Source organism: Rhinolophus hipposideros, assembly GCF_964194185.1.
Source record: "Rhinolophus hipposideros genome assembly, chromosome: 20".
NCBI classification, from domain to species: domain Eukaryota; kingdom Metazoa; phylum Chordata; class Mammalia; order Chiroptera; family Rhinolophidae; genus Rhinolophus; species Rhinolophus hipposideros.
The window spans coordinates 50,158,191-50,176,154 of record NC_138066.1 but is presented as its reverse complement, the minus strand read 5'-3'; the positions used below and the strand labels follow the sequence as shown (position 1 = coordinate 50,176,154).

At 49.6% G+C, this 17,964-nt stretch overlaps 1 protein-coding gene across 2 annotated transcripts in view; it reads right to left on the bottom strand.

The window, feature by feature from the left end:
- LOC308488857 (uncharacterized protein) overlaps window positions 1-17,964 on the bottom strand; it is a 139,716-nt gene that overhangs the window by 97,800 nt on the left and 23,952 nt on the right. For both annotated transcript variants that reach the window (XM_081029083.1, XM_081029082.1), the window contains exon 4: window positions 10,518-10,579. In XM_081029083.1, the coding sequence (XP_080885209.1) occupies window positions 10,518-10,579 (62 nt within the window). The remainder of the gene's footprint in view (window positions 1-10,517; window positions 10,580-17,964) is intronic.

Below are 17,964 nucleotides of genomic sequence, written 5' to 3'. Positions count from 1 at the left end.
CCTGGACCCCCATCCCGCCAGACTGGTGACTGCCAGTATGACCTTCTCACAATCTTGGGCCTCAGTTTCTACATCTGTAAAATGGGGTGGTTGTGAGGAATGAGTGAGCTGGGCACATAGTAGGTGCTCAGTAAATGCTCGATGAGCCTGGATGACCCTGCTTTGACTGTTTATATACTGGAAGGGTCCATGGGCTCTCCCTAGGGTTTCACATTCTATTACATTTAAAATTATATCTGGAAGTTTCAGAAAGGCTAAGGTCCCTTTAAAAACAAGATTCCCAAAGAAAATGGGAGAAAGAGACAGACTAGAAATTTGGCCTCAAAGTTATAAAAAGTTCTGGGAAGCATGATCAAGAAGGGTGTGGTAAGTTGAAAAATGCATCCCCATCTAGTCCCCAGAACCCTTGGTATTACCTTATTTACCGTGTTTTGCCATGTATAATGTGCACTTTTTGCCCAAATTTGTGAGGGAAAAATAAGGATGTGCGTTACACATGGGTGGTACTAATTCTGTATCTATATAAATGTTTTTAATTCTTTTATTCATGCTTATGAGTTAAAAGTGTGACTCTAGAAATCAGTAATAATATTCGTATGCAAAATAGCACCCTCCTGGAACACAATAATCGGTTTTGTTGAACTTACTACGAACTTGCAAGACGAAGAGTTCTTGGCCTTCTATGATGCATAAATGTCGTAAATTTGTTACCATTACATAAAATTTCTTGTCCCCTGTATCTGTTCTTGTGTTTTGTAATTATTTGTTACATAAAATTTCTTGTACCTTCATATGTTAAAAAAAAAATGCTAAAATTCCTTTATAATACAAAAAACAAGTACCTAAATATAAACAAATATAAATTTGAATTAAAAAATTAAAATGAAAGATTTTTTCCCCCTGAAAATTTGGGCCAAAAACGTGGGTGTGCATTATACACAGGAGCGCATTATACACAGCAAAATACAGTATTTAGAAAAAGGGTCTTTGCAGATGTCATTAAATTAGGATCTTGAGATAAGAAGACTATCCTAGATTATATGGGCAGACCCTCCCTAAATGCCACTGCGAGTATCCTTATAAACAGAAATGCACAGGGAGATTTCAAACAGCCGCACCAAGGAGAAGACCATATGACGGCAGAGGCAGAGACGATTTATGGTCATTTGTTACAGCAGTGATGGAGAACTAATGCAAAGGGGAAAACAATTTCATCTCAAGGAGCCATTTACTAAAGGACAAAGCAGGAGCCGGAACCCCCCCTACTGAGAGAGCCGAGGCAAGGAGGAGCCTTAGCAGGTGGAGTCAGTTTCCCACCACCTCCCCCTGTCATCTCCCAGATTCACTCAGGCCCGCCCGCATTCCTGCTGATCACCCCAAGGCCTGCAGTGCTTTACTCATCTGACCACCTGGTGAGCCAGAGGGGACCACGAAAGACACCCAAACATGGGGACAGGCCTACCGGGGCCCCCATTCACTCTCAGTGTTTGCTTATGAATTGGAGCTCCTGGCTGTGCTCACCACGTTCATGAACCCCCAAAACAGAGGCCACGTAGCAAAAGGAGGCAAAAGACAATGACACCTCCTCTGCCCACTCTGCACAGTGAGCGGCAGCCGTCTGCGAAGGACAGAGTGAGTGATGGGTCTCAAGGCGTGGAGGGAGGCCAGAGGAGATAGCCTGGCCTGTTCCCCGGGCCATCCGACCATCTTAGCTCTTTTTTGGTAAGTGACTGCAGGTGATGCTGTCTACTTCACATCTCTTTTATTTTAATGAAACACAACTCAGGTAGGGGGATGCCAGACAGCAGACTCCCTGTGCTGGCCCCCAGGGCAGCGGCCAGGTGGTCTGTTTAGTCCTCCCTGGGAAGGATCCCATAAGTGTCAATTAACACTGTGAGCTGCATTCACAGGACTGCCCCTCCCTGCTCCTGCACCAACAGTCACCTGCTTGGCCCTTGGGAAATGTCTGATTTGCATGTCCCCGGTTCCCAGCCCCATGTGTGCCAGCTGCAGGAGAGCATGGTTTCTACACCCGGGCTGCAGGCTGAGGCCTTGAGGGGATTGAGCTGCGTCCTTCCATACCTTCTCCAGCTACAGACGAAGGTACAGGCTACCGAGGGCGAGAATATTCTTGGAGGGAATGAGTCTCCCCAGGTGGGTAACAATCGTCATCTTTAGTCAGACAGAGCCAGGGCAAGGCCACCGACGGAACTGTTTGGCACATAAACACTCGGACAGCATGGAAAGCTGGATGCAGTGTGCCAGGCTGTTCACTTCGGGGAAAAGCAGTACACCCCAAACTGCCAACAACAGACAGGGTGGCGCTGCTGTCACCTCCAGTCCCTCCCCCACCAGGCACCTGGAGAAACCTCAGCCCAGTGGGGTCAGAGGAACGGTTTGGGGTTCGTCTCGAAGCAGCTGGGGTGGCCCTCTCTGCTGGGTCCTTTCTGGGATCAGAGCTGTGCTGGGTTCACTTTGAAATGCTAACCAATTCCTTGTACTGGGACACAGATGTTAAGCACACCCAAACTGATCATCTCTAAGTGCTCAAAGCTCCGGCTTTCAGCGTCTTTATCCATGAGAATTCTGCAGCTTTAGCTCTTGCTGTGCCTAATTTCCCACCATATTAACTTGTGCGATGCTAGAGTGAGTGGGTTCAGGCTCAGAATCCTTCTTAACACAGGGCTCTGAACAGTGTCCATCAGTGACAGCCAGCAGGCAGGTGAAATCTACCAGCCACCTCAGTATGAGATTCTTTAGCGACAAGTCTAACAGTCCAGGTCAGGATGGAAAAGAAAGCTAAATGGAAGTCCCATAGCCCAAATCAAAGAAGGTCAAGTGAAGGTGAGTGCAGGGTTTTCACAGCCCATCAGGGACCACCAGAATCGTTTCCTAAGATGAGGCTAGAAAATTCAATACATTTTCTGTTGCTTTGTTTGGAATTGTAGGAGCCGAAAGTTGTACGCGTGAGACAAATTGAAAAGGTTTTGGGTTTTCTTTGTTTCCGCATTCCCATAGGGGGCAGAGTGTCCTGAGAGATGTGGCCAGTTCTGAATGCCAGGGTCACAGAGCTGAATAGAGGGTGCAGAGTCTTTGCTTCGCTGTTTGAGAACTGACAGACTTTGGGGGTGAGGGAAGTCCTTTAAATGTAGGCTTGCCCCAGATCTCCAGTCACTGCATGATAAAACATCACTGATAACTCGGGGTGCTGCCAAGGGTCTCTGGGCTGGCAAATGGAGGACCAGTGGTCCCACTGGGCATCCTGAGGAGGCTGGGAGAGCGATTTGCCTGGTCCCTCCCCCTGGAGGACCAATGCTTCCAGTACCAGGAGATTAAGAGGCTGAGCCATGGAAATTTAGGGACCACTCAGGGGCGGGGGAAGCAATCCTGCTGCCTAGGGACACCTGGGCCCCCCCACCCGCACTGAGGTGAAGGAGTAACTTCTCCTCGTGGCTGTGTGTCCCTGCCCACCACAGACACTCTCCACTACCCTTGTGAGACGGATCCAAGGACTGAATTTTCTAGGTTAGGCCCTTTATTCACCCTAGCAGGTTGGGATGGGGGAAATGGGCAGAGATGAGAGTCTTGGCGTCTTCATTTCCTCTCCCCACCCCCAGTCCCATTAATCCATTCCAAGTCGATGACATTTGCAGAGTGTATTTCCACCGGTCCCCCTAATCCCTTCAGAATATTAAGGCTGCATTACTTTATCTTTGGTTACATTAACTTCAATTTTCCTTATGAGTTAGTATTTGGCTAAAAATTAATATAGTGAAGTTGAAAAGAATCTTATGATAGGAAAAGAGACTAATTTCATCTCTGGCTGCACAGATGCCGGAGTACACTGGGGCTAATGTCATTAACTTACGATCTGAGCCCGGGCTGTGTACATACACTGAATCTCCCCGCTGGAAACGAGATTAGACTTTATTACTCTATATATCCTGGTTATCAACGCCGGGCCGGCTCAGTGCCGCAGTGAAAATGCAGAACCATCTGGTACTGAGCCCGAGCAGTTTATTTAAGGATTTAATTAAATGCCCTAAATGGAGAGGGTCTCTGAATTAACATTTTAAATGTGACTTATTGCAGGTTTAATATCGTCTTAATGCCAACCTGGGAAAGTCCACGGCCAAGTTGTTGATGTTCAAATTGAATTCATTTGGGTGGCTCTGGGGGGACCCATTAATTAATCTAAACAACTAATGGGGATTGGTTCTGACTTCTGATGAAGATTATTTACCGAGACAATTTGCAATGAATAAAGAGTCACAGTAGGCAAATGCTTAATTGAATTCGAAAAAGTCTCATTGTGTTTAATATCAGGGCTGCATCGTGTGAATACGCTTTGAAATACCATGAAAGGGGCGATTGCTTCAATCTTCTTAGCACCGCACTAATAACAAAGCGAATGGGTAATTACATTTTCCTGGGTAATTTGCTGCTCGCAAAAGGACAACAGGTCTGGCTGGCTAATCGCTTCCGTGGAGAGAAATTTCTAAAAGCACAAACTTTGCCCTTGGATGGCTGGTAGCCCCACTGGTGGCCCAAAGGCAAAGACATCAGAGGACGAGGACAAGACTGGGCTGCACACAGCTGGCTCCTTACCCTCCAGCTGTCAGCCTGGAAAAGCCCTCCCCTCCTGCCACGATGTCCCTAAGGAGCCGCCGCCTTCCTGCTGCTTTGCCACCGGACTCATAGGTGTCTCGGTGAATCTGGTTGAACTAAATGAGGATGAGCCTGTCCTTCCTTTGCTTTGCACCTTCTGGGTCACCGCAAGTCACACCTCTGCTTCGAGGAAAACGGAAGATCTAGAGAATGAAAACCTCTTCTTTGCAGACAAGGGCAGCTGAGGGTCTCCCCTTCTGCTTCCCAGCCCTCGGCCTGCCCTGGGACATCCTGGCCCCAGCAACCAGCCACCTCCATCCTGCCCACCCTTCAAGGCTCAGGATAGCCCCTGCTTTGTGCAGCATCTCGAGGTCACGGCTTGTCATTGGCTTTCCTCCGCTTCTCAAATTGTGGCTCAGGACCGGCAGTGTGGGCATCACGGAGCATGTTGGAAATGCAGGATGTCAGGGCCACCAGACCCGCTGAATGAGAATGTGCCTTTAACAAGACACCCAGGGCACTGTGTCATGGTCAGGTTGACACCACTGATCCAGGGCACCTTTTCGGTGGGGTGATGAATGAATGAGCTTCTCTTCTCTCTGACACACCTAGTGTCAGCTCCCTGGGAGCAGAGAGCAGAGCTTTGCTTTCTGGGATCTGCATTGGTGCTTGAGACCGGGGAGAGCCAGTGAAAATGATGACAGCGGCTCGTGGTTGTTCCCCAACCTCTCTTCAATCTGGCCAGATGGGGAGTCCCAGGAGCTGACTCTGTTGCTCTGGGTACCACAGAGACCTAACTCTGCCAAAGTCAGGGAGCAACTGCCTCCCACTGTGATCCCCCCCCCCCACCTCAGAACCCAGGACCTGGGGGAGTCGGTAAATATCTGATGGATTAAATGAGCAGTCATTACTCGGAAATGGTCCTTCACATCCACATGGTGACAGATGTAAGCAGCTCCCTTGGGAGCCAGTTTCAGATGATGACCTGTGCTCAGGACAGGGGACCTGGTATCACCCAGAAAGATCCCCCCGACTGTGTCGTGCCACCCAGATCTCTCACCTCACACAGGAGATTTGTTAATGGGTTCACAGAAAGTACACCTGGGTCCTGATTTTGTAAAACCTGGCCAAATATGAATTTTACCAAACACATCGATGATACAAAGGTGACCGGGTGACATAGGTTTTATTTTATTAAATGGTGTCACCCCATGAAGGAAACCTCTTTTGTGCACTTAAATTTTGTTTCATGCCACCAGTAACTTAAACAAGAGCAGAAGGAGTTGAGGTATAAAGAAATAAAACAAAAGTGTTAAAAAGCCAACTGCTCACAGCAAAAGAAATGACCAACAGAAAGAGAAGACAACCTACAGGACAGGAGAAGATATCTGCAAACCATATGTCTGATAGGGGTTAATAGCCATACTATATAAGTAACTCCTATGACTCAATAGTAAAAAACCCAAACAACCCAATCAAAAAGTGGGCAAAGAACTTGAATAGATAGCTCTCCAACGAAGACACAAAAATGACCAACAGGTCTGTGAAAAGACACTCAACATCACCTATCATCAGGGAAATGCAAATCAAACCACAATGAGATACCACTTCACACCTGATAAGATGGCCATTCTACAAATAAAATGAATAACAAGTGTTGGTCAGCATGTGGAGAAATCAGAACTCTGTGCACAGTTGGTGAGAATGAGAAATGAGGCAGCCACTATGGAAAACAGTATGGCGGCTCCTCAAAAAATTAAAAATAAAACTAGCAACAATCCTACGTGTGAGAATTTACCCAAAAGAATTGAAATCAGGATCTCCAAGAGACAGGTGCCACTCCCGTGTTCATTACAGCGTCATTCACAATAGCCAAGTTATGGAGACAACCTAAGTTGTCCACTGACAGATGAATGAATAGAGAAGACGTGGTCTTTCCATGCAATGGAATATTACCCAGCCTTAAAAAGGAAGGAAACTCTGACGCGTGCTATCACATGGATGAACCATGAGCACATTATGCTGAATGAAACAAGCCAGTCACAAAAGGACAAATCCTGCATGACTCCACTTCCATGAGGCCTGGAAAGTCGTCGAACGCATAGAAGCAGAAAGTGGAATGATGGTTGCCAGGGGCTGGGAGCAGGGGAAATGGGGAGTTCAAATTATATCACGGTTTCAAAATGAAAAGGTCCTGGATATCTGCTGTGTGACATTGCACTTCTAGTTAACAGTAATATACTGCACACTTCAAAAATGTTAAGAGGGTTAAAAAAAGCCAACTGATACTAGTATCGTAGCCAACATTGATTTCTCAGTCTTAGTAAATGTGCCCCGGTTATTGTAAGATGACATTCATGGAGCTGAGGGGCACATGGCAGGGCTTCTCAGTTCAGCACTACTGACATTTTGAACGAGATAATTCTTTGTTGTGAGAGCTGTCCTGTGCATTGCAGGGTGTTTAGCAGAGTCCCTGGCTTCTACCCTCTAGATGCTAAAAGCACCCTCCCCATCCCTGGTGTGACAACCAGGCACGTCTGCTTACACTGCCCGCGTTCCCTGGGGGCCTCCCAGTGAAGGATCACTTGTAAACAGAAACACTGTACTATCTGTGCACTGTTTTAGCAATCTAAGTGATTTCAAAGTAAAAGGCATACCATGTAGTAATTAATCAGTTGTACTTCATTCAAATGAAAAACTTCTGCACTGCAAAAGTCAATGTCAAGAGACTCAGAAGCCAAGCCACAGACTGGAAGAAAATAATTGCAAAAGACAAACCTGATAAAGGGCTGTTGTACAAAATATACAAAGAACTTTTAAAATTCAACAATAAGAAAACAATCAACTCGATTGAAAAATTGTACAAGGACCTTCACAGATGTCTATCAAAGAAGATATACCGATGGCAATAAATATGTAAACAGGGTTCAACGTCCTGTGTCATCAGGGAAATGCAAATTAAAATGACAGTGAGAGACCACGACACGCCTCTTCGAATGGCCAAAACCCAGAGCTGACAACACCCAGTCTGGCCAGGAGGTGAGCCAGGAACTCTCGTTCACTGCTGGTGGGGACGCCGACTCGTCCGGCCACTTCAGAGGACAGTTTGGCGGTTCCTTCCCCACTAACGTACTCTTACCTCGTGACCCAGCAATCCTGCTCCTCAGTATTTAACCCAAATTAGTTGAGGACTGACTTCCACACAAAACCTGCACACAGATGTTTACAGCAGCTTTACCCATAATCCCTAAAACTTGAAAGGACCAAGACGTCTTTCAGGAGGTGATGGATAAACAAACCGTGGCCCATTCAGACAAGGGAATATTCAGCGCTAAAAAGAAATGAGCATGAAAAGACATAGAGAAAACTTAAATGCATATGACTAAGTGGGAGACGCCAGCCTGAAAGGCTACATACTGTGTGATTCCAACTATGTGACATTCTGGAAACAGCAGAACTATGGAGACAGTAAACTATCAGTGGTTCACGGGAGGTGGGGGGAGGAGGAATAGACAGAGCACAGAGGATTTTTAGGGCAGTAAAACTAACTAGTGTCTGGATGACACTGTAAGGGTGGACGCATGTCATTATTCGTTTCTCCAAGCTCATAGATTGCACAGCACCAAGAGTGACCCCTGGTGCAAACTCTGGACTCTGGTCATTATGTCCACACATGTTCATCCATCACAACAAATGCACCATTTGGTGGGGCCTGTTGATAGTGGGGGAGTCTGTGTAGGTGGGGGGCAGGGTGTCTGTGGGAAATCTCTGTACCTTCCTCTCAATTTTGCTGTGAAGCTAAATCTGCTCTAAAAGAATAGTCCTTATTTTTTTTAAAAAAGAAGAACGGAAAATGACAGAATAGATAAGGACATCATCAGGCTGGGCTGGGCAAAGGCTTTGGGGATGACACTGAAAGCCATTTTGAGGGCGGGAAAATGACAAACCATGGTGACAGATAATGTCTAGGGTGTGAAGGAGTGGAGAGAACTAAAGATAACACGTTCCATAACCTAAAAGTTGAATGGCTACTCATAAAAATGTGGGTATGTGCCAGCTGGACGCAGCAGCCAGTCCTTCCTCACTGAGCTTGGAGAACAGAACCAGAGGTGGGTGGGTCCATCCGTGTGAGGTCTGAGGTTGGAAGGACCCCAAGGCCACTTGCCAGGACCATAGGTGAGCCCAGGCAGATGGGCTTCCTGGAAGAAGACACCTCTAATCCGAGACCTCGAGGGTGTATTAGACGTTGCCAAGCAAAGAGAGAAGAGGGTGCTCCACGCGGAGGGAAAGCACTGTGGTAGGTATATACCTGGATCACAGGTGTGAGAGGGGGTGTGAGGTTCCCCATGAGGTTGGGGGGTGGGGTGCTGCCTGCAGAGGGCCTCAGGGCTCTTGTAGGGAGTGTGGCCTCGGGCCTGAGGGCAGTGGGGAGTTATGGAGGGAGTTAGGCAGATGGGGAATAGCATGAAGCAGTAGGTGTCAAAGCCAGCAGCCTACCGCCTGCTCCGGGCAGCAGGGCACCAGCAGCCACCCAGCAGGGCCACACAGTGTTCCCCATAGAGTGGCAAAAGTGGTGTCACTGAACAGATGAAAAATGCAGCCAAACTCTTCACCCAAAATAAAAGCAATGACCTTGATGGCACAAACGAACAAGTCAGAGATCCTGGAGCTCGGGAGAGACTGTGACATGGCATAACTCCGAAAAGAACTGAAGGGACAACAATCAAAAGAAAACCATTTCTGCAAATGCAGGTGACCCAGAAAGCATCGCCAGGGAGCAGACACCTGCTGAAAGCACGGTGAGAAAGGAGACAAGTGACCCACAGGAAGGGGAAGCAGAGCCCATCCTATGAAGTTGGTCCAAACCAGTTTCTCCAGTTAGCTCAGAAACTACCTATTCGCATCCCGTTAAACTCAGGTTCCACAGAACACGTTTTGGGAAATGCTATTCTAGATCTGTATTCTCAATTATTTTGTCCCCCAGGGGATGAAGACATTGTTGGTTGTCGTGATGTGGGGTGCTGTTGGCACAAAGTGGGTGGGACCAGCGTACAGGACAGTGCTCCCAACACAGAACTCGCCAGCCAGACGTCAATACTGCCACAGGGGACAATTCCTGCCCTTGAGAATCACAAGGGCGTTTGCACTTATGCTGCCCTAAATTCTACTGAAATAACTTTATCAAGAAATGTCCCCGTGGTTCGAGGGTGACCCACACCCACAGTCTTTGGGAATTCCCTTTTGGCTATGGTGGCTGCGATGGGAGTGATGGGAAGAAAAGGAGTGGGCCTGACAAGGCTTTGCAAACCGATGGCGAGTCCAAATGCTTGTAAAACAAGAGCTGGAAGGGACAGGAAAAGTTAGAGGCGTTACTAGAAAGCGGAGGGAGCGTCCACAGGCAGGAGGCCACTCGGTACAGGCTGGTGCCGCCTGTTCGGTCTCTTTAGGAGATTTTCGTTTCACCCACTCTCATTCATGGGTGTATGGACCCAAAATGTGATAACAGAGGGGGAAATGGAGCAGAACTATCACCACACGACACTCTGAGCTGACCTCGGCCTCTCCCCACAGGAGAGGTTTGTTTACCCCAGAAAGCGTAAGACCCCAGATCAGGGCCTCCGATCCCCAAGGGGTTAGCAGTCCATCAGCCTGGATCCATGCAGGGCTCCCATTTTCCTCCTGAGACAACCCTGTTTCAGTGCATTAAAAGGAAGCTTTGCATGAACTTCTGTTTCACCATATTTATCTCATTGCCAACCTTCAAAATGCCAGACGTGGCCACCTGCCCTGGGGGGAGTAATTTCTCCTCTTCCCCCAAATGTCACACAGAAACTCACTTCAAACCCCACTGACGGATTGGCCCCTTCTCCTCAGCACTGACTCCAGGTGTCAGAGACAAAGGGACTCACCTCTGCCTCTTGGCTCCTCGGCTTTCTTTGGTATTAAAATCACAAGCTGCCACTTCCATACCCTGAAAGAGACGTGGAAAATAATTTATTCGCAGATAAAGCTGCACTGTGATACATCCACATTATAAAATTGCATGCACCCACTAAAAGAAAAAAAGCATGTATTGAAGACTATTTTTAAAAATGGGGGAAATGCTCACATTATGATGTTAGCTGAAAAAAAAGGGGAATATGATCTCAGGTTTGTAAAAATAAAGGAGAGAGACAGAGAGAGCGGAGTCGAATACAAAAAGGAGGAAAATGTTATCTTTTCTCTCCAGACAGAAAAAGTATAGATAATTCGTTTACTTCTTTGTACTCTTCTATAGTTTCCAAATTTTCTACATGAGCGTGTATTACTCGGATAATATGTAATTAAAGATTCATTTTTAAAAGGAAGCTTAAATCCTCTCCCTCTCTTCAATCTCTGGGCAATGATGTTAGAATACCCCACCCCAGCAGAAGAGCCCACATCTGAAGCCAACAGCACCTGCCCCCGATTTATCACAGAGAACCTCCTGAACATTGGCCCACAGAGGACATCTGCACGGGGGCTTCTTTTCGGTGATGGGAGTGGATGGGATAACACAGCACAGCTCATTGTCACAGAGCCAGAGGCACAAAAGAAGTATTTTAATGGCACAAACACATGCAACCACGGAATAAGAGCCCCTCCCCAATCCCACCAATGTTGATACCTATAGAAGCTTCCAGAACCCAGCTTGCTCTGTAAGATGCTTCCCGCGCCCAGAGCGTGTCTTAGATCTAATACCAGAGCTCAGTGGGCAGGGGGAACATATCTGGGTGTCCTAGTTCACGGGGTGCCCCTGGGAGATCAACCCCCTGCCCCGGGGAGGAGTGGGGAGGGGTACTTGGCCACAGAAAGCCGGACAGGTGAGACTGCCCGGGTCCGAAAGAAAAGGTCCGCCATGAGCCACCTCTCTCCAGTCCCAGATCTTGGCCTGTGAGCACGGGAAATCCATCTGCTGTTTGCCCACCAGCCTCGTGCTTTGCACACGCCAGAGCATGCTGAGGAGCAGGGAGACAGCTGAGGCCGGCGGGAGAGCAGAAGGGTGGATCCCAAGACTGCTCCCAGCTCCCTTCATTCAATACCTATGTACTAGGCACCTATAACTATGTGACGGGGTTCATGCCGGGTGCTGGGCAAGATTAAAAATACCTGGGGTTGCCTTTTTTTTTTTTTTTTTTTAACACAGCAGTTCTTACACTGGACCAGCCTCATCATCGCAGGGGGGCTCTCTAAAGCACAGGTTGCTGAACCCACCTCCAGTTCTTGATTCAGCAAGTCTGGAGTGTATCCCCCCAAATTTGCATTTGGAGCCAGTCCCCAGGCAGTGCGCTGCTAATGCTGCTGGTCAGGGGACCCACTCTGAGAACCACTGATGAAACAACAGACAGGTAGTGAGGCTGATACCCATGAGCTCCCGGTCCTGTGAAAACGGACACAGCACAGGCATAGATGGGGAGGGCACCAGCCTGGTGGTCCTTGGGGTTATGGAACTGGCTCAGGACCCTCAGGGGGCAAACCCCTCCTCTGGGAAATCTGTGTCCCAGATGGAGGGACAGGAGCAGGGCTGGCCCCTGGGCCTTTGTGAGATGGAGTCCGCTTGCTCCCCCTGCCATCTCCCTGGCAGCCAAGTTGCCCAACACTCGTTGGAATTCATGCTGCTCACACATACACACCTGCAGGTTTTGCGATTTTGCTGAGGTCCGGAGCTCAGGGATTTTGCTCAGGGAGTTTATCAGAGTTAAGCCGGTGTAGGTAGAAAAAGGTGGGTGTATGCGGTGGGGGAGGAGCGGGGATCAGTGAAGAGCAGTAAATTATTCACACATCTCTTTCTACTAGAAGGAAAGCTCGCCTTCCACTCAACAATGCTTATCAACATCCTTAGATTCTTCATCCATTTTTCAAGGTGGCAGAAGGTGAAATACAGTAATTAAGAAATTAAGCCACCCCTTCCTAAATGTTCAGTTCTGCGTTTAACACCTCCAGGAGTGGGGGAGGGGAGAGTCCAACCACCGAGGAGAATGATTTTCATCATCCACAAAACCCAATGCCCAAAATAGCCCATTGTTGCCCTGGCAACTAGCATTTGCTCCCCCACCTCCCCCGCCCTGCAAGCCTTTGCATATTGCTGCATATTTCTATCATCTCTTTCCAGGCACAGTTCATAAACAGGACGGCGTAATAAAGCATGTTGTCACCAGTGACTTACAGCCCAGCTACGCCCAGCAGGATAGGAAGTGGCGAGCAAATACAGTTTCATGCGGCGAGGGTAACAGATCGACTGGGTGCCCTTCAAATGTGATGCCACTTCTTTAAGTCAGTCCAAGTTCAGAAATAAACTTGGGCTTGCCCTTTTCCTGGCTGCCACGACAATATACGGAGATAATGCCCAGGGGTCTCATTAGGACTGGAACAATCTTGCCCCAAGACGGGATTATGCCAACAGACCTCTCCGCTCCTCTCCCTCCCTCCCCTCCTCTCTCGTCAAAGGGCCGAGGCCGGGGGAAGGGGGCCTTTTTGAATTAATTATTCTCTCTCGCGTGGATTACTAAGGCTCCAGGGCTAGGGGCAGTGGGGGTGGGGCAGGGCTCTGCAGATAAAGATCAAGGAAGATTTTTCATATCCATTCCTCCCGTGTGGAGCGTGGCGCATTCATGGTGGGGCGTCTCTCTTCGCTGGTTAATGCAAGGAGAAAGGGTTCTTAGCACAACCCTCAAAAGCCACTTCCATTCCAATAGGTTTCTTTGAGGCCTGGGAGTTGGGGACCTGCCTCTCCCTGACCCCCAGGCAGGGATGTCATGGAAGAAGGAGGGGGGCCCAGGGCAGCAGGAAACACTGGAGAAAACATAATTGAGGTCAGGCAGTGGACATGGGGTGATGGCGGAGGGCGGGGGTGGGGGGATAGGGATGGGGATGGGTGAGGACCTGGGGGTGCCAGCAGTTCAGTTCACTGCCACCTTCTGTGCAGAAGGGCCCCTCCCAGCCCTTTGGAGGGGGAGAGGCCCCGCTGAGGACCCAGCTGGGGGGGGACCAGATAAAGCACGTTGCCCATCTGGAGCCCAGGGATGGGAGGAGGAGACAGGGACACTGCAGCCCCATGGGGGCCATGCACGAGTCCCAGGTGCTCACCTTCCTGGAGTCGTTCTCACTGCTGGCTGCCAACACCCTCACCTGTGCAGGTTCTCGTGATGAGGTTGGCCCCGGCCATAAGGCCTGGTGGTTTGAGCAGGCAGCTGTGGGTAGGGGGGTTTATGTGGCAGGAGACATGTGGGGTTGATGGGGTTGCCAGCTTGTATACCCCTGGGTTCTTAGCTCTGTGCAGCCTGGTTCCCAAGATTCTCCCAAGAGGGAGTTTATCTACTACCTGAGCTCCTCCCCAAACCTTCATTATTGAATTGGAGGAAGCAAGAAATTCTGGACAAAAAAACAACCACTCTCCACTCCTGCACAGTAGCACCCCTCGAGTCGGCCCGTCTCTCAGAGAGCCTGCTTCTCAGGGCTCTGCCTGAAACTGTTTCAGATATCTTTTTAATTGAGAAGAAATTCACCTAACAGGTTTACCATTTTAAACTGAGCAAACAATTCAATGGCTTTTAGTGCATTTACAATGTTGTGCAATTACCACCTCTGTGTAGTTCCAGCACATTGTTATCACCCCAAAAGGAAACTCTGTACCCGTTAAGTTACTCCCCCCACCCCTCCCAGTCTCCTGCGACCACCAATCTGCTTTCTGTCTCTACAGATTTCCCTATTCTGGATGTTTCCTATAAATGGAATTATACAATATGTGACTGGTTTCTTTGACTTAGGAAAATGTTTTTGAGCTTTGCCCACGTTGTATCATGTATCAGAACTTCATTCCTTTTTTACGGCTGAATAATATTCCATTATACGGAGAGACCACATTTTGTTGATCTGTTGACCCGCTGATAGACACGTGGGTTGTTTTCACCCTTTGGCCGTTGCAAAGAGTGCTGCTGTGACCAGGCTTGTACATGTATTGGTTTGAATACACGCATTCCATTCTTTGGGGTCTATTTCTAGGAGTGGAATTGCTGGGTCACATGGTAATTGTATGTTTAGCTTTTTGAGAAACCACAAAACCGGTTTCCAAAGCAGCCGCACCATTTTACATTCCCACCAGCCATGTGCAAGGGTTCCGATTTCTCCACATCCTGGTCAGCACTTGTTACGAGTGGTCTTGATTTCAGCCATCCTAGTGGATGGGAAGTGGCCCCTCATTGTGGTTTTGACTTGCATGTTCTGATGACTAATGACATTGAGCATCTTTCCTGTGCTCCTGGGCCCAAGACGAATGTGACCATGGTTTCTTTTCTTTTCCTCTTCGCAAAGGAGAAGTGTGGTTTTTTTCAGTAACGATTTCACTCGCAGGGACAAGAACTGCAAACTGACTCCTGGGACACACGTGGTCTGGGACAGGGTCCCTCTGAGAGAGAGAACTTTCCTCAGACCCTCCTCATCACGGAGCCAAGACAAGGGAACTATACCAAAGACCCAAAGGTTTCGAAAACTATTTAGCATCAAGTTCTCTGCTGTCCCAGGAACCTCTTCAATCCCCCACAGAGAGGAGCAAGAAGGCACATCCCGGGGTCTTCCATGCCAAAAGGAAGGTTCAAGAGGGGAGGTTCATTTTCTTTACATGCAGCAGGAGGTTAGAGATTTCTATCTATCTTTCTCACTTTGAACCATTTCCAAGAAAAGCAAAACAAAATCAACTTTGCATTCTACAGACATGAGGGTTTTGTAGGACAGGAAGTTCACAATTAACTTTTCTCTCTCTTAAAACCTTACACCCCGACACCATAAAGCATCTCTACAGGACATGAGATGATCGTTCCCATAACCTATGGGAACATTAAATGGAGGAAAACTGTGCTGAAAAATGACACCGTATCTCTGCCCTCTGCCATTCCCCGCCACCCCCCCCAGGGGGCTTTCCATGCTCTGTGTTTTTGTCATCTCAGGTCAGACACCTGCTTCCTCTTTGTCATTCTCCAGCATGACAAATGCCCCAGCACACGAACTCCCAGGGTCTAGTCAGTCTGCCAGGGACATAGCCTCACAGCCAGCCTTTGTCCTGGAGATGAGCCCTGATGGGGACATTCTGTCCCCTCCATCCTGTCACTCATGAAGGCACATCAGTCAGACGAGATTTCACTCTGGCCCAGGGTCAGACGCGGGGCCCAGGGCTGTGACCCCTGAGAGAAGGCCGGAGTGTCGGACAGGGTGGAAGTGCTATGAGTTGAGCAGGCAGGCCACCCTGCTGCCTCCTGACCTTGAGCCGGTTATTAAAATGGGAGTGGGGGTCGGGGGGCCGGGGGCCGGGCAATTCAAGACACAGTCACATCTCCTTGTTTCTGCTAAAATCAAGCCCTTTCACACCAGGGTCTGAGAGCATGTTTCTCCTGATGCCTCACTTCCCTGCCACAGACCCTCCCATGTGACAGAGAACCTTCTCCTGCAGCTCATTTGTGCTGCCTGATGAGGGGTGAGGGACAGTGTACCAAGGAGGGAACGCCAGAAGGAAGAGAGGGTGCCTAGAATGACCCCTCGGCTCCATTTCGAAGGACCTACTAGGCGCCCAGCACTCTGCCAGGTGCGTGGGGATGCTGCACCCAGACCCTTGAAGGCAACAATGATTTACAAGATGCCTACTATGTGCTGGGCATGGTGAGGCCCTCGCCCTGTGTGACTAAATTTCAGCACATGGTAATAAGGCCAACACACGAGAGCAGGAACACGCCAGACGAGCCTGCGATCCCGGAGGTGGGGCTTCCTGACACTAACGGGTATGATGGGGACAGAATCGCAGACAGTGTGCACCACACATGTGCCATGTGCCAGGCGGGCGCCAAGTACTTCGTCTGCATTATGTCACCTAAGGCCCACAGAAACCGACAGGTGCCACAGTGTTGTGCCCACTGCATGGATGCAGCACTGAGCACAGACCGTTTCAGTAATTTGCCCAGAGCCACGGCGATTGGAAATGGGTAAGCTGAGGTTGGAATTCTGGGGCCTGAGTGTTTAACCATTAAATTATTCTTCCTTCTGATGGCGTGTGGTGAGAACGTGGGGAGGGAAGAAGGAAAGAGGAGGTCACTGCCCAAGGAGGCCACTGCCATCTCCACTGTGACCTCCAACCCACATGGCATCAACAGGGGTTACCAATCACAGGGTCCCCTCCAGGAGCCAGGGACGGGAGGGACGTGCCTGCTCTGTGAGGAGAGGCTCTGGCTGGTGACAGGGGCCATGTGCCATCTCTATGTGGCTGTAGCCAGTCCCAAACCACATGCGAACAGGTCATCTCTCCAAGGCAGGGAGCAGTGACCCACCCTCGGCCTGACGTTGGCAGCTGGATTTGAACCTGCCCTGGAGGGAATCTCAGGAAAGGAGAGCTGGAGATTTCAGGTTCCGACTGTCATCGCTGTGACTCTCAGCCACTAGTCCCCAGGACAGAGCGACCTACACTAGCTGCACAATTGGTGTTGTGAGGTTAGAATAGCACACGCCTGGCCCAACCAGCATCCCAGCGCGCTAGCAGTCACTGCTGCTGGTGACAACTTGGTTTTGGTCTTTCGGAGTAAAACAAGACCTTAGCAAGGTCCCAGGCTGCAGGGCCGAGTGCTGTAGCGGCCACATAGATGGGCGGGCGAGCTGCCTAGCCTGGAACCTTAACGCTGAATAAACAGCCGCTGTGGAGGGAAACATCACCAATGTCCCTGGAAAGGCCACTTGCCCACACTGGGCAGATGTCATCAATGCTGTTGGAAAGGCACACTGCGTCTTGGGGTCAAGAAGGGAGGGGCGCTCCCTGGTGGAGGGGAGCCGAGAAGGTCCTCACCAAGCGGTGGCATTAGCAGAGGTCCGTTAGGAAAGTCTAGGATTTCCACAATCCAAAAAGCAGGAGGAGGAGAGAATATTGCGAGTGGAAGGCACAGCCCAAGCGAGACCCAGGAGGTAGAAAAACACGGGTCTCACTGGGTCCGGTCTGTTCACCAGAGTGTGGGGCAGAAGTGGGAGGCCGGCCGTGGAAAGGGAGGTCTCCGTGCAAGGCTGAGGGTTTGAACTTCGTTTTGACCTCTGCCCCAGGCCGAGTGGGAGGCATAAGCCCTGATCACAAAGGAAACCCCTGGCCTCTCCCTGCCTCTTGGGGCCCCAAGCACAAGAGGTCCCTGGCTGTCATCTGGTGACAACCAGCAGCATGGCTGAGGTTAGGTGGCAGGGCTCAGTCACCCTCCTTTGCCCCAGGGCTGGCGGCGGGGGGCAGGCAGCATAAACCATGAGCTCCAGTGCCATTTCCCCCTCCTCGGTTCTCCTTCCTCCCTGGGTGTATGGGGAGCCCCCTGGCTGGCCTCCTGG